Raw genomic sequence first — 14,201 nt, 5'->3', positions numbered from 1 at the left:
AGATCGTGCCACTGCACTCCATCCTGGGCGACAGAGTGAGACTCCATTAAAAAAAAAAAAAATTGGCCAAGTGTGGAGGCGGGTGCCCATAATCCCAGTTGCTCAGGAGGCTGAGGCAGGAGAATCGCTTGAACCCGGGAGCGGGAGGTTGCAGTGAGCCGGTATCTCGCCACTGCACTCCAGCTTGTGCGACACACCAAGAATCTGTCCGGAAAAAAACAACAAAAAAAATTCCATGGGAACCAGTAGCAGGGTAGGAAAACGTAAGCAGTAACAATGAATTCCTGGAGGCTCCGGACAGACGAGTCTGAGTGTTAAAATCTCCAAGGGGACCCAGCCCTAGAGGGCTCTCATACTTTTGTGTTTTGCTCTTGAAGCCCTACCAGATTTTCACAGTAAAGATCAGAGAAAGACAAAGCCAAATCCTCATGCTTCAGCAGAGGGAAGCGGAACACAGACGTTTTGAAATACACCAGAGCTCTCTGCTATTCTTTGCAAGGCCTGCCCTCAAGGGAAACTATTTCACCAGAGCCAGATGGATGGACTGGGGGCGTAGACTAACCACTTATTTATCTTGAATGCGCCTTATTGTCCTCATTTATAAAACCAGGGTAGTAGCCACAACCTCATAATGGTGTTGTAAGGATGAAATGATGAATGCTTGCAAAATGTTCTGAGAGGTGCCTTGGTGCACAGCACCTGCTTGATATACGTTTATCTGCTATCATTATTATCGTCATCCCCTGCCCCCAGATAGGGCAGAGATGTGGACACCGGAGCATCTCTGGATCCCGATGGACATCCAGTCCTCAAACTCAGTCCAGTCCTCTGTGAATCTGGTGTTTGGGCTACGATGATTCTTGCTTTTCTCATTTCCAAATCTATTCTTGCCAAATAAGCTTCGTGTCTTAAGGTAACATGAGTGAGTTTCTGAGTGTCTCACACCCTCACTGATTTCTCTCTCTCTCTGAGACGGGGTTTGTCTCTGTCATCCAGGCTGGAGTGCAGTGGTGCTGTCACAACTCATGGCAACCTCGACTGCCTGGGCTCAACTGATCCTCCTGCCTCAGCCTCCAGAGTACCTGGGCCCATAGGCACGCATCACCACACCTGGCCAATTTTTAAAATTATTTGTAGAGACGAGATCTCCCAATGTTGCCCAGGCTGGTCTCAAACTCCTGGGTTCAAACAATCCCCCTGCTGCAGCCTCCCAAAGTGCTGGGATTACAGGCATGAACCACTGCACCCAGCCAACATCATCCATTTTAACCCTCATTTTATAGTAAGGGAAACTGAAGCCCAGCAAGACCAATAACTTGTCTGAGGTCACACAGCTTGTTATTCATGAAGCTGCCTCCAAAATTTACACCTCTCCCACGGCACCATCATGCTGCTTTGTTTTAACATAGTGATGCAAACGTCTCAATTTTTTTTGCTTCACCTCTCCATCCAGGTCAGGGATGGACTGACTCAAATTGCTTCTATTGTTATCACTAGTATTTTATCTGGCTGTTGAATCCATGTATGGAACATCAGATACCCTCATTAACTCCCCTGCTGGTATCCACATCCCTGTGTAGTCCCCTCCCATACTGAATTAGGCTAACTTGTGTAGCCACTAGGCAGAATTGGACTTCTGGGGCCAGATCATAAAAGACTCTGTGGCTTCTCTTTGCTCTTCCATGAAGTCCTTGCTGCAAGGGAAGCCATGTTGTGAGGATGCTCAAGCAGCCCAGTGGCAGGAGGTCACATGACCTCCTGCCAATTACAGCACCAACTTCCCAGGTGTATAAGGGGCCACCTCAGAAGTGGAGCCTCCAGGCTCAGGTAAATTTCAGCTCCAGCTAACATCTTGATGCAACCTTACAAGAGACCCCTGAGCCAGACCCATCCAGCTGAGTTATTCCCAAGTTTCTGAGCCACAGAAACTGTAAGATGATAAATGTTCACCATTTTAAGCCACTAGATGAGGAGTGAGGAGTCATTTGTCATGAAGCAGTAAACGAGTAATGTATAGCACTTCTATCTTTTTTCCAAGTCCCAACGCCAGTGTATTTCATCAGGAATATTTTTCCCCATGCTTTGGTTTGAACATGTTTCCTGTGGTGTCAGAGTCAGATGTATATTTTCCTGAGCTGGTGTTTAAGAAATATGTATGAGTTCTAAATGACAGGGTGGCTGTAAAAGAAAAACAAGTTAACCTGTTGGAAGCAAGCTGAGGAAACACGGTTCATCGCTCTTAGATTTTTAGGCTATGGTCTCGAATGAGTAAGGAAGTGTTTCCACAGAAGATAATTCTGTGCCTTACACACAGGCACACACATGTGTGCACACACACACACGTGCACACTCATGCATGCACACACACATGAACATATGCACAGACACACATGCACATATGCACACACACACATGCACACATGCACAAACACACACACTTTTGGTCTCCTTGTCTTTTGCAGTGACATCAAAGTGCAGTTCTTTTCAGGAATGGTCAGAGTTTTCATCACTGAGTGATGAGAAACCCTACAGACTCAGTGAACAGGCAGGAAGCAAGACTGGAGACACAGGAAAGATCCTTGGAGGATACAGAAGCCGTAGGAGGTGACATTCAGTGGACAGGAAAAGGAAGAGGAGGAGAAGACAGAAGAATGCTCTGAGTTCCCCGATCATTCGCCAAATAGCTACCGAGCTTCAAAGGTTTCAGATTCTGAGACTTCTGCTTTGCTTTGTCAGCTTGCTTTCAGACTCAGCCAGTGCCGGGGTTCAGGGAATTCCATAAGGACCCTTTTCTTGTGATGGGGCTCTATTCTGCTGCCTTGCACATGTCCACCTGGTACCAATGGTCAAAGCAAGGACCCCTTGGGCTTAAGGCAGAAGAACAACCCCGTTATCGCTTCTTCATGGGTCTTCTACAGCTACTGTGTGCCCGGCACATGGTGCACGGCGTGATTCCTAGATTTTGGAAGAAAAAGGAAAGAGAAGGTAGAAGAATAGCCCAGCTATACCTCATTTTCTAGAGCAGCACCATCCAATAGAACTTTCTGCAGTGATGGAAGTGTTCTTCCTCTGCACTAATCAATACGGTAGCTATTAGCCACCTGAGCCTAGAGGCTCTGCTTCCAAGGTGGTCCCTTACACACCTGGTGCTATTATTGGCAGGAGGTCATGTGACCTCTCTACTGAGTGCTTAAGCATCCTCACAGCATAGCTTCCCTTGCAGCTACGACTCCATGAGAGAGCAAAGAGAAGCCCCAAGGGTCTACTAAGCATTTGAAATGTGGTGCCTGCCATAGAGGAGTGGAATGTTTAATTTTATATAATTTTAATTAGAGTATAAGTTTAGGTAGTCATATATGGCTAGCAGCTTCTGAATTGCATGGCATTGCTTTGGGTTTATAAAAACAGTCTCTCTAAAGATTCATAAAAACTTTTGTTAGGGCATGGTGGCTCACGCCTGTAATCCCAGCACTTTGGGAGGTCAAGGCAGGCTGATCACCTGAGGTCAGGAGTTCGAGACCAGCCTGGCTAACATGGTGAAACCCCGTCTCTACTAAAAATATAAAAATTAGCCAGGCATGGTGGCAGGCACCAGTAATCCCAGCTACTCGAGAAGCTGAGGCAGGAGAATCACTCGAACCCAGGAGGTGGAGGTTGCAGTGAGCCAAGATCCCACCACTGTACTCTAGCCTGGCCTGTAGAGCAAGACTCCGTCTCAAACAACAACAACAACAACAAAAAGCTTTTAAATTGGGCCAGGCACAGTGGCTCACTGAGTGTAATCTTAGTACTTTGGAATGCTGAGGTGAGAGGATTGCTTGAGCCCAGGAGTTCAAGACCAGCCTGGACAATATAGTGAGACCCTGTCTCCACAAAAAACAAATTTTTTTAAAACTAGCCACAGCTGGGTGCAGTGGCTCAAGCCTATAATCCCAGAACTTTGGGATACCGAGGTGGGCAGATTACTTGAGGCCAGGAGTTTGAGACCAGCCTGGCCAACATGTTGAAACCCTGTCTCTACTAAAAATACAAAAATTAGCTGGCATGATGGCTAGTGCCTGTAATACCAGCTACATGGGAGGCTGAGGTGGAAGAACCACTTGAACCTGGGAGACAGAAGTTGCAGTGAGCTGAGATCGCTCAGACTCTGTCTCAGAAAAAAAAAAAGACTAGCCAGGCATGGTGGCAGGTGGCTGTGGTCCCAGCTACTCAGGAGACTGAGGTGGGAGGATTGCTTGAGCCTGGGAGGTCGAAGCTCCAGTGAGATATGATCACCCTACTACTGTACTCCAGCCTGGGTGACAGAGTGAGACCCTGTCTCAAAGAAAAGAAAAGAAAAGAAAAGAAAAGAAAAGAAAAGAAAAGAAAAGAAAAGAAAAGAGAAAAGAAAAGAAAAAGAATAAATCCACCATAATATTTTTGTACAAGTTTTTGTGTCAACATAAAGTTTTCAGTTCACTTGAGTAAACATCTAGGAATGAGATTGTGGGATCCTGCTGTAAGTGTAGCTTAACATTATAAGAAACTGCCAAATTGTTTTTCTTCTTTTTTTTTGAGACGGAGTCTTGCTTTGTCGCCCAGGCTGGAGTGCAGTGGCACAATCTCAGCTCACTGCAAGCTCCACCTCCTGGGTTCCTGCCATTCTCCTGCCTCAGCCTCCCGAGTAGCTGGGACTACAGACGCCCACCACAGTGCCCGGCTAATTTTTTTTCTTTTCTTTTTGCATTTTTAGTAGAGACAGGGTTTCACCGTGTTAGACAGGATGGTCTCGATCTCCTGACCTTGTGATCCACCCGCCTCAGCTTCCCAAAGTGCTGGGATTACAGACGTGAGCCACCGCACCCAGCCCCAAACTGTTTTTCAAAGCTGCTGTACCATTTTGTTTTGTTTTAATCTTTTAAAAAATATTTATTTATTTATTTATTTTCAGGCAGGGTCTTGCTCTGTTGCCCAGGCTGGAGTACAGTGGCAAGATATAGCTCATTGCAGCTTCTACCTCCCAGGCTCAAGGGGTCCTCCTGCCTCCGCCTCCCACATTGCTGGGACTACAGGCATGTTCCACCACATTCTGATAATTTTTCATTTTTCGTAGGGGTGGGGTTCTCACTGTGTTGCCCAGGCTGGTGTGAAACTCCTGGCCTCAAGCAATCCTCCTGCCTCGGCCTCCCAAAGTGCTGAGATGACAGGCGTGAGCCCCCACACCCTTCCAGCTGTACCATTTTGCATGCCATTGGCAAGGTAAGAGAGCTCCAGTTGTTCCACATTCTTACCAACAGTTGTTATTGTCAGTTTTGTCTTCTAAGGAATGTTAATAGGTGTGTAGTGATATCTTGTTGTGGTTTTAAGTTGCTCTCTAATAATAATATTGATCATCTTTTCATATGCTTGCTTGTCACCCATACTTTTTTTTTTTTTGAGACAGAGTCTTGCTCTGTTGCCCAGGCTGGAGTGCAGTGTTGTGATCTCGGCTCACTGCAACCTCCGCCTGCCGGGTTCCAGCGATTGTCCTGCCTCAGTCTGAGTAGCTGGGACTACGGGGGCCTGTCACCATACCCAGCTAATTTGTGTGTGTGTGTGTGTGGTGTGTGTGTGTGTTTAGTAGAGATGGGGTTTCACCATGTTGGCCAGGCTGGTCTCAAACTCCCGATCTCAGGTGATCTGCCCATCTTAGCCTCCCAGAGTACAGACATGAGTCACCATGCCTGGCCCCATATGCCTTCTTTGGAGAAGTATCTGTTCATAACTTTCACCTGATTTTTAAATTAGTTAATGTGTTTTTAGAGACAGGGTCTCACTCTTGTTGCTCAGGCTGGAGTACAGTGGCACAATCATGGCTCACTGAAGCCTCGACCTCCTGGCTCAAGCAATCCTCCTGCTTCAGCCCCCTGAGGAGCTGGGACTACAGGTACGCGCCACCACACCCAGCTAATTTTTGTATTGTTGTAGAGATGGGGTTTCACTATGTTGGCCAGGCTGGATATGCCGATTTTCTAATGGACTGTTTCTCTAAATATTTTATTACCTCTTTAACAATAAAATTAAATAAACTCCTTCTTTCACACAGCCTTAACTTCATGTAGTGGTCTTGTGGATGGCTTACTGCCTCGGAGTTAGTTTTGTTCCTTCTTGTTTCTGCTACCAGCTTCACAGGCTTCTGCTAAGGTAAGAGCCTGCCTATGGTGGAGCTTGAAAAGGTTGTCTCACCCCTCCTTTGCAAACCCTTTTTTTTATTTAGATGGAGTCTCACTCTGTCGCCCAGGCTGGAGTGCAATGGTGCAATCTCAGCTCATTGCAACTTCCACCTCCTGGGTTCAAGTGATTCTCCAGCCTTGCCTCCTGAGTAGCTGGGATTACAGGTACAAGCCACCATGCCTGGCTAATTTTGTATTTTAGTAGAGATGAGGTCTCACTATGTTGGCCAGGCTGGTCTCAAACTCCTGACCTCAGGTGATCCACCCTCCTCAGCCTCCCAAAGTGCTCGGATTACAGGCATGAGCCACCGCGCCAGGCTGGAATCTTCTTATTTTTCTTTTTTGTTTTGTTTTTGTTTTGAGACAGAATCTTATTCTGTCACCCAGGCTGGAGTGCAGTGGTGTGATCATAGCTCACCGCAGCCTTGACCTCCCAGGCTCAGCCTCCCAAGTAGCTAGGACTACCGGTGTGCTCCACCATGCTTGCCCAATTTTTGTAATTTTTTTTTTTTTTTTTTGAGACAGAGTCTAGCTCTGTCGCCCAGGCTGGAGTGCAGTGGTGCAATCTCGGCTCACTGCAAGCTCCGCCTCCCGGGTTCACGCCATTCTCCTGCCTCAGCCTCCCAGGGAGCTGGGACTACAGGCGCCTGCCACCGCGCCCGGCTAATTTTTTGTACTTTTTTTTTCAGTAGAGACAGGGTTTCACTGTGGTCTTGATCTCCTGACCTCATGATCCGCCCGCCTCGGCCTCCCAAAGTGCTGGGATTACAGGCGTGAGCCACCGTGCCCGGCTTGTAATTTTTTGTAGAAATGGGGGGGTCTCGTTATGTTGCCCAGGCTGGTCTCCAACTCATGGACTCAAGCAATCCTCCTGCCTCAGCCTCCCAAAGTGCTGGTGTGAGCCACCGGGCCACCTGTGCTTCTTTTTTTGAGCGCATGCTTTGTGAGACAGCTTTCACATGCCCTCTGGACCTGGAGAGAGTGAGAGAAGAACTCCGTTTCTAACGTTTTGGTTGGTCAATGCCTTTTTACTGGTCCTTTTTAAACCTTCCCTGTGGAAGCTACCAATATATCCAATGACTGACTGTGTAAGGAAAAAGGAATGGCAAATGATTAAATACATGTCTGGACTTGCCAAGGTCACAGGGAGTTGGCCTCGTGAACTCCTTGCAGTATTATTGTACAGTGTTTTGCTCCTTGGGGAAAACATCATCTAGGTTTGTAGTTTGCGCACAATTCTTTCTTTCTTATTTATTTATTTATTTATTTATTTATTGAGATGGAGTCTTGCTCTGTCGCCAGGCTGGAGTGCAGTGGCAAGATCTCGGCTCACTGCAACCTCTGCCTCCCAGGTTCAAGCGATTCTCCTGCCTCAGCCTCCTGAGTAGCTAGGACTACTGGTGCACGGCACCATGACTGGCTAATTTTTTGTATTTTAGTAGAGACAGGGTTTTACCGTGTTGGCCAGGCTGGTCCCGATCTCCTGACCTCATGATCTGCCTGCCCCCATCCTCCCAAAGTGCTGGGATTACAGGCCTGAGCCTCCTGAGCTCAAGTGATCCTCCAGCCCCTGTCCCCTAAGTAGCTGGGATTACAGCCATGCGCCACCACACTTGGCTAATTTTTTGTATTATTTGTAGAGACAGGGTTTCACGGTGTCGCTCAGGCTGTTCTCAAACTCCCGACTTCAAGTGATCTATCCACCTCGGCCTCCCAAAGTGCTGGGATTACAGTCATGGGCCACCTCACCTAGCCTACGAGTCTTTTTTTTTTTTTTTTGACGGAGTCTCGCTCTGTCACCCAGGCTGGAGTGCAATGACGCCATCTCAGCTCACTGCAACCTCCACCCACTGGGTTCAAGCGATTCTCCTGCCTCAACTTCCCAAATAGCTGAGATGACAGGTGCCCGCCACCATGCCTGGCTAATTTTTGTATTTTAGTAGAGACTGGGTTTCACCATATTAGGCAGGCTGGTCTCAAATTTCTGACCTCAGGTGATCTACCCGCCTCAGCCTCTCAAAGTGCTGGGATTACAGGCATGAGCCACCACGCCCAGCCTACAATTCTTTACATTTAATATTGTTAGGCCTGTGGGGCCTGGAGGTACATACATGCCTCTTGTCATTAAATAAATCTGTCATTAAGAAGTCAGAAGTCATCTCAATGAGTCCAAAGGAAGAGACTGTATGAGGAGATTGTATGTAAATCTCTCTCTTTACCATTGTGGTAAAATACACATAACATATAATTTAACATCTTAACTGTATTTGTTTTTTTTTTTTTTGAGACAGAGTCTCACTCTGTCTCCAAGGTTGGAGTGCAGTGGCGCAATCTCGGCTCACTACAACCTCCGCTTCCTGGGTTCAAGTGATTCTCCTGCCTCAGCCTCCTGAGTAGCTGAGATTACAGGCGCCTGCCACCATGCCCAGCTAATTTTTGTATTTTAGTAGAGATGGGGTTTCACCATGTTGGTCAGGCTGGTCTTGAACTCTTGAGCTCAAGTGATCTGCCTGCCTCAGCCTCTCAGAGTGCTGGGATTATAGGCATGAGCCACCGCGCCCGGCCATCTGAATCATTTTTAAGTGCACAGATCAGTGGCATCAAGCACACCCACAGTGTTATGCAACCAACACCATCATCCACCTCCAAAATGTTCTCATCTTCCCAAACAGAAACTCTGTCCCTATTCGACAGTAACTCCCCGTCTCCCCTCTCCCAGTCCCCGGCACCCAGCATTCTACTCTCCTCTCTATGACTCTTACTGCCCAAGGGACCCCACAGAAGTGGAATCACACCGCATTTGTCTTTCTGTGACCAGCTTATTTCACTGAGCATAACGTCCTCAAAGCCCATCCCTTCACATGTCACGTGTGTCAGAGTTTCCTTCCTTTTCAAGTCTGAATCATACCCCACTGGATGTGGTACCACAGGGGTAAATGCATGCTTGGATTGCTTCCACCTGCTGGTTCTTGTGAATAAATAACGTTGCTGTGAGCATAGCGTGCAAGTATCTCTTCAAGACCCTGCTTGCAATTCTTTGGGGTATAAACCCAGAAGTGGAAGTCTGCACTGCATCTTATGGGAACTCTAGTTTATTTATTTATTTATGTTTGTTGATTTATTGAGACAGAGCTTTGCTCTATCACCCAGGCTGAAGCGCAGTGGCGCGATCTCGGTTCACTGCAACCTCTGCCTCCCAGGTTCAAGCAATCCTCATGCCTTAGCTTCCTGAGTAGCTGGGACAGGTGCACACCACCACACCGGCTTTTTTTTTTTTTTTTTTGTATTTTTGGTAGCGACAGGGTTTCACCGTGTAGGCCAGGCTGGTCTGAAACTCCTGACCTCAGGTGATCACCCACCTCAGCCTCTCAAAATGCTGGGATTACAGGTGTGAGCCACTGCACCCTGCCTAGTTTTAACTTTTTGAGGACCCTCCATGATGTTTCCCACAGAGGCTGCCCCATCTTCCATTCGCATCAACAGTGTGTGCCTTTGCAGAAGATCAGTATCTCCTGCATCCTTTTGCTTCTCTGCACCTCTCTCCTTTCGCTTCTCTTGCTGGTCTCCAGCGTCCTAAGGAACTTCCGCCGTCATTCTGGCCTATTTCCGGTTCAGGATCCCCATGGCAGCTGGAGTGATTGCATTTCAGATACTGCATGTTGGTGTGCCTGTCGTCTTGCACTTAAAGCCCCTCAGTGGCTTCCCATTACTCTCGGATCAGCCCCAGATCCTATAGGACCCATCTCGGCCCTTCTTCCCTCCTTAGCCTAACCTGGTTCAGCTGAACATGGCCACTCGGTTCCACACACAGTGGCCACCTGCCTACCCCTCCACAGCCCATACTTCCTTCTTTATCACACAGTTTCCTGACAGGGGCACTGCCCTCACAGTCCCATGCCACTTCTCTAATCAGGCATCCCTTAGACCTCAAGGAGGGGCCCCTGACTCTGTTTACCATCCTCCCCACCTCAATCAAGCAGGTACTCTAGTTACTGCTCCTGCTAAAAATGCGTTCCTTGGCCGGCCACCGTGGCTCACGCCAAAGTGCCTGTTATCCTAGCACTTTGGGAGTCCGAGGCAGGTGGATCATGAGGTCAAGAGATCAAGACCATCCTGGCAAACATGGTGAAACCCTATCTCTACTAAACATATAAAAATTAGCCAGGTGTGGTGGTGCACGCCTGTAGTCCCAGCTACTCAGGAGGCTGAGGCAGAAGACTCGCTTGAACCCGGGAGGTGGAGGTTTGCAGCGAGCCGAGACTGCGCCACTGCACTCCAGCCTGGGCGACAGAGGGGGACTCTGTCTCAAAAAAAAAAAGCAAAAGAAAAAGAAAAAGAAAAAAAATGCTTTCCTTGCCTCCCACTTACCTCTGTTTGCATGCACATATTCAAGACTGAGAGATGAGATTAATACCTATTTCAGCCCCAGATTGGAACTCAGTGTGTGCGGGTCAGGGAAGCTCCCGCCTTAGACAGGCCCAGTCTCTCGTCTATACTCGCACGTCACCATGCACTAGTCCCTTACTGGATGTATCATAGCTGTGACTTGATTTTACTTTTACTAGATGTGTCTTTGATTTAATATCTGCATCTTCCCCTCGACTATAATCTCCATCAGGGTGGGAACTGTGTCTCCTTTCCTGCCCTTAATAATTCATAAATGAGGGAAATGTGGAAATTGCACCACCTTTTTAGGGGGATCTGAAATGGCAATGGAGGACCAGGCTACTGAAGTCCCAAAGGGATCCCAATGATGCCCACATTTGCCACTCCCTGTTTTCAGCTAACATTTCTCTCTGGGGCATTCTCTCAGATCTGTCTTGCCTGGATCTAGCGTATTGAATGAGTGAATGAAGGGCTTTATAAAGAAAGAGAGATAGGCTGGGCGCGATGGCTCACGCCTGTAACCTAGCATTTTGGGAGGCTGAGGTGGGAGACTGCTTGAGCCCTGGAGTTGGAGACCAGCTTGGGCTATATAACGAGACCCTGTCGCTATAAACAATTTAAAAAGCCCGGGCGAGGTGGTTCACGCCTGCAATCCCAGCACTTTGGGAGGTCGAGGTGGGTGGATCACCTGAGGTCAGGAGTTCAAGACCAGCCTCACCAACATGGTGAAACTCCATCTCTACTAAAAATACAAAAATTAGCTGGGTGTGGTGGCAGATGCCTATAATCCCAGCTACTTGGGGGGCTGAGGCAGGAAAATTGCTTGGACCCAGGAGGCAGAGGTTGCAGTGAGCCGAGACTGCACCATTGCACTCCAGCCTGAATGACAGAGTAAGACTCTGTCTCAAAAAAAAAAAAAATTAAAAATTAGTTGGGCATGGTGGCTCATAGTCCCAGCTACTTGGGAGGGTGAGGTGGGGAAATCAGCTGAGTCTGGGAAGTTGAGGCTGCAGTGAGCTATGATTGTGCCACTGCACTCCAGCCTGGGTGACAGAGACCCTGTCTCAAAAGAAAAAGACAAGAAAGAGAGAGAGAAAGACAGAAAGAGAGAAAGAAAGAAGAAGGAAAGAAAGAAAGAAGGAAAGAAAGAGAAAGAAAAAAGGAAAGGAAAGTAAGAAAAAAGAAAAGAAAGGAGGGAGGGAGGAGCGAGGGAGGGAGGGAGGGAGGAGCGAGGGAGGGAGGGAGGAGGGAAGGAAGGAAGGAAGGAAGGAAAGAAAGAAGGGATCAGGGATTCAGTTATCCATCTCAAGTGGTCTTCAGTTACAGTAAAGTATGATGACCTTTTTTTTTTTTTTTTTTTTTTTTTTTGAGACGGAGTCTCGCTCTGCCGCCCAGGCTGGAGTGCAGTGGCCGGATCTCAGCTCACTGCAAGCTCCGCCTCCTGGGTTTACGCCATTCTCCTGCCTCAGCCTCCCGAGTAGCTGGGACTACAGGCGCCCGCCACCTCGCCCGGCTAGTTTTTTGTATTTTTTAGTAGAGACGGGGTTTCACCATGTTAGCCAGGATGGTCTTGATCTCCTGACCTCGTGATCCGCCCGTCTCGGCCTCCCAAAGTGCTGGGATTACAGGCTTGAGCCACCGCGCCCGGCCAATGATGACCTTTAATCTGAGGGTTTAAGAATGATCAGGCCTGGCACTGTGGTTCACACGGGTAATCCCAGTGCCTTGGGAGGTCGAGATAGATAGATCTCTTGAGACCAGGAGTTTGAGACCAGCCTGGCCAACATAGCAAGACTCTGTCTCTATAAAAAGTAAAAAAATTAGCTGGGCGTGGTGGCACTTGGGAGGCAGAGGCAGGAGGGTCACTTGAGCACAGGAGGTGGAAGTTGCAGTGAGCTATGATTGTGCCACTACACTCCAGCCTGGGCGACAGAGCTAGATTAAAATATAAACGTATGTATTATATATAATACACATATATTTTATCGTCTATCTATCTTACACTTTAGGGTTGGGGGCTGGAGTGGCTGGGGCGGAGAGACTGCTGAGGTCATCCGTCCCTTTCTCCAGTGACCTAGGCTCAAAACTTTCCGGATGGGCATTTCAGGGGTCCCCTGTTCCTCCCGATGGAGGAAAGGGCGTCCACTGCCTGCAGCCCCGCGGGCAGGGGGCTAGGTGCGCCGGATCCAGCTCTCCGGGGGCCCCCCCCAGCCCTGCCGGCACAGGCCTCGCCCCCGGCCCCCAGCTGGCGCGCGCCCCGTGGGCTGCGCTGGGCGGGACCGGCTGGCGGGCGAGGCGCACGGTGGGCTGGGAGACTCCGCTCCGCGCCGCCGCGATCTGGTCCGGGTTTCCGCGCCCGCCCAGCGCCCCGGCCTCCCCGCCCCCCGCGCCGCCGCTGCAGCCGCCGCCGCCGGAGGCCGCTCGGAGCCGCGCGAACATGGCCGAAGTCGGCGAGGACAGCGGCGCCCGCGCCCTGCTCGCGCTGCGCTCGGCGCCCTGCAGCCCCGTGCTGTGCGCCGCAGCCGCCGCCGCCGCCTTCCCGGCGGCCGCGCCCCCGCCGGCCCCAGCGCAGCCCCAGCCTCCGCCCGGGCCGCCGCTGCCGCCGCCGCCGCCGCTGCCTCCGGGCGCGATCGCGGGCGCGGGCTCCTCCGGGGGGTCCTCCGGGGTATCCGGAGACTCCGGGGGCGCGGGCGCGGCACCGGCCCTGGTGGCCGCGGCGGCCGCCTCTGTGCGGCAGAGCCCGGGGCCGGCGCTGGCGCGGCTGGAGGGCCGCGAGTTCGAGTTCCTCATGCGCCAGCCCAGCGTCACCATCGGCCGCAACTCGTCGCAGGGCTCGGTGGACTTGAGCATGGGCCTGTCCAGCTTCATCTCGCGGCGCCACCTGCAGCTCAGCTTCCAGGAGCCGCACTTCTACCTGCGCTGCCTCGGCAAGAACGGCGTCTTCGTGGACGGGGCCTTCCAGCGGCGCGGCGCGCCCGCCTTGCAGCTGCCCAAGCAGTGAGTGCCCCTCGCGACCCCCGCCGCCCGCACCCGGGGCTCACCCGCGACCTCGATCTCTGAGGCCCAGGCCTGGGGATCCCCCTACAGCCTACCTGGCCTGAACCCCCACCACCCCCAGCTAACCCCGGCAACCCCCGACCGGCCTGGATCCCGGGGTCCACCCCGACCCCCGCCTCCTGGGTCCCTGGGGTCACCTAGACCCCAATTCTGGACCCTCCGGCCGGAGGATTCTCCTCCACTTTCCCCGGCCTGGACACCCCGTCGCTTCCGACCTCTACCGGCCTGGACCCTGGGGTCAACCCCTACCCACACCTCGCGGCTCCTGGGGTCACCCCTGACCTCATCTCCCACCGGCCTGGGCTCCTGGAGCCACCCCTACCCCAAGCCCACTTGGCTGGGCCTCTTAGGTCACCTCTGACCCAGATCCCTGCTGCCCCCCAGCTCCCACTCGCCTGGACTCCTTGGTCATTCTTAACGCCTACTGGCCTGGATTCCTGGGGTCGTTTACCTCCCCACCCCGCCTAAACACGCAAGGTCAACCGTGACCCCCACTTCCTAGGCCCCCACCCCCCCGGGGTCACCCCTGACCACTAACCCCACAAGCCTGGGCTCGCAGGGCCACTC

The 14,201-nt window shown here is 50.9% G+C and overlaps 1 protein-coding gene across 1 annotated transcript in view; it reads left to right on the top strand.

Annotated features, from left to right (window-relative positions):
- The first annotated feature begins 12,976 nt into the window (after nucleotides 1-12,976).
- Nucleotides 12,977-14,201, top strand: part of FOXK1 (forkhead box K1) — a 90,643-nt gene continuing 89,418 nt past the window's right edge. The window contains 1 exon segment of the mRNA XM_033194141.1: nucleotides 12,977-13,574. Within this exon segment, the coding sequence (XP_033050032.1) occupies nucleotides 13,015-13,574 (560 nt within the window). The 5' untranslated portion in view covers nucleotides 12,977-13,014.

This window comes from Trachypithecus francoisi, unplaced genomic scaffold, assembly GCF_009764315.1.
Source record: "Trachypithecus francoisi isolate TF-2019V2 unplaced genomic scaffold, Tfra_2.0 Lachesis_group4, whole genome shotgun sequence".
Lineage (NCBI taxonomy): Eukaryota > Metazoa > Chordata > Mammalia > Primates > Cercopithecidae > Trachypithecus > Trachypithecus francoisi.
The sequence above is the reverse complement of the archived record's forward strand: the minus strand, read 5'-3'. Positions and strand labels throughout refer to the sequence as shown.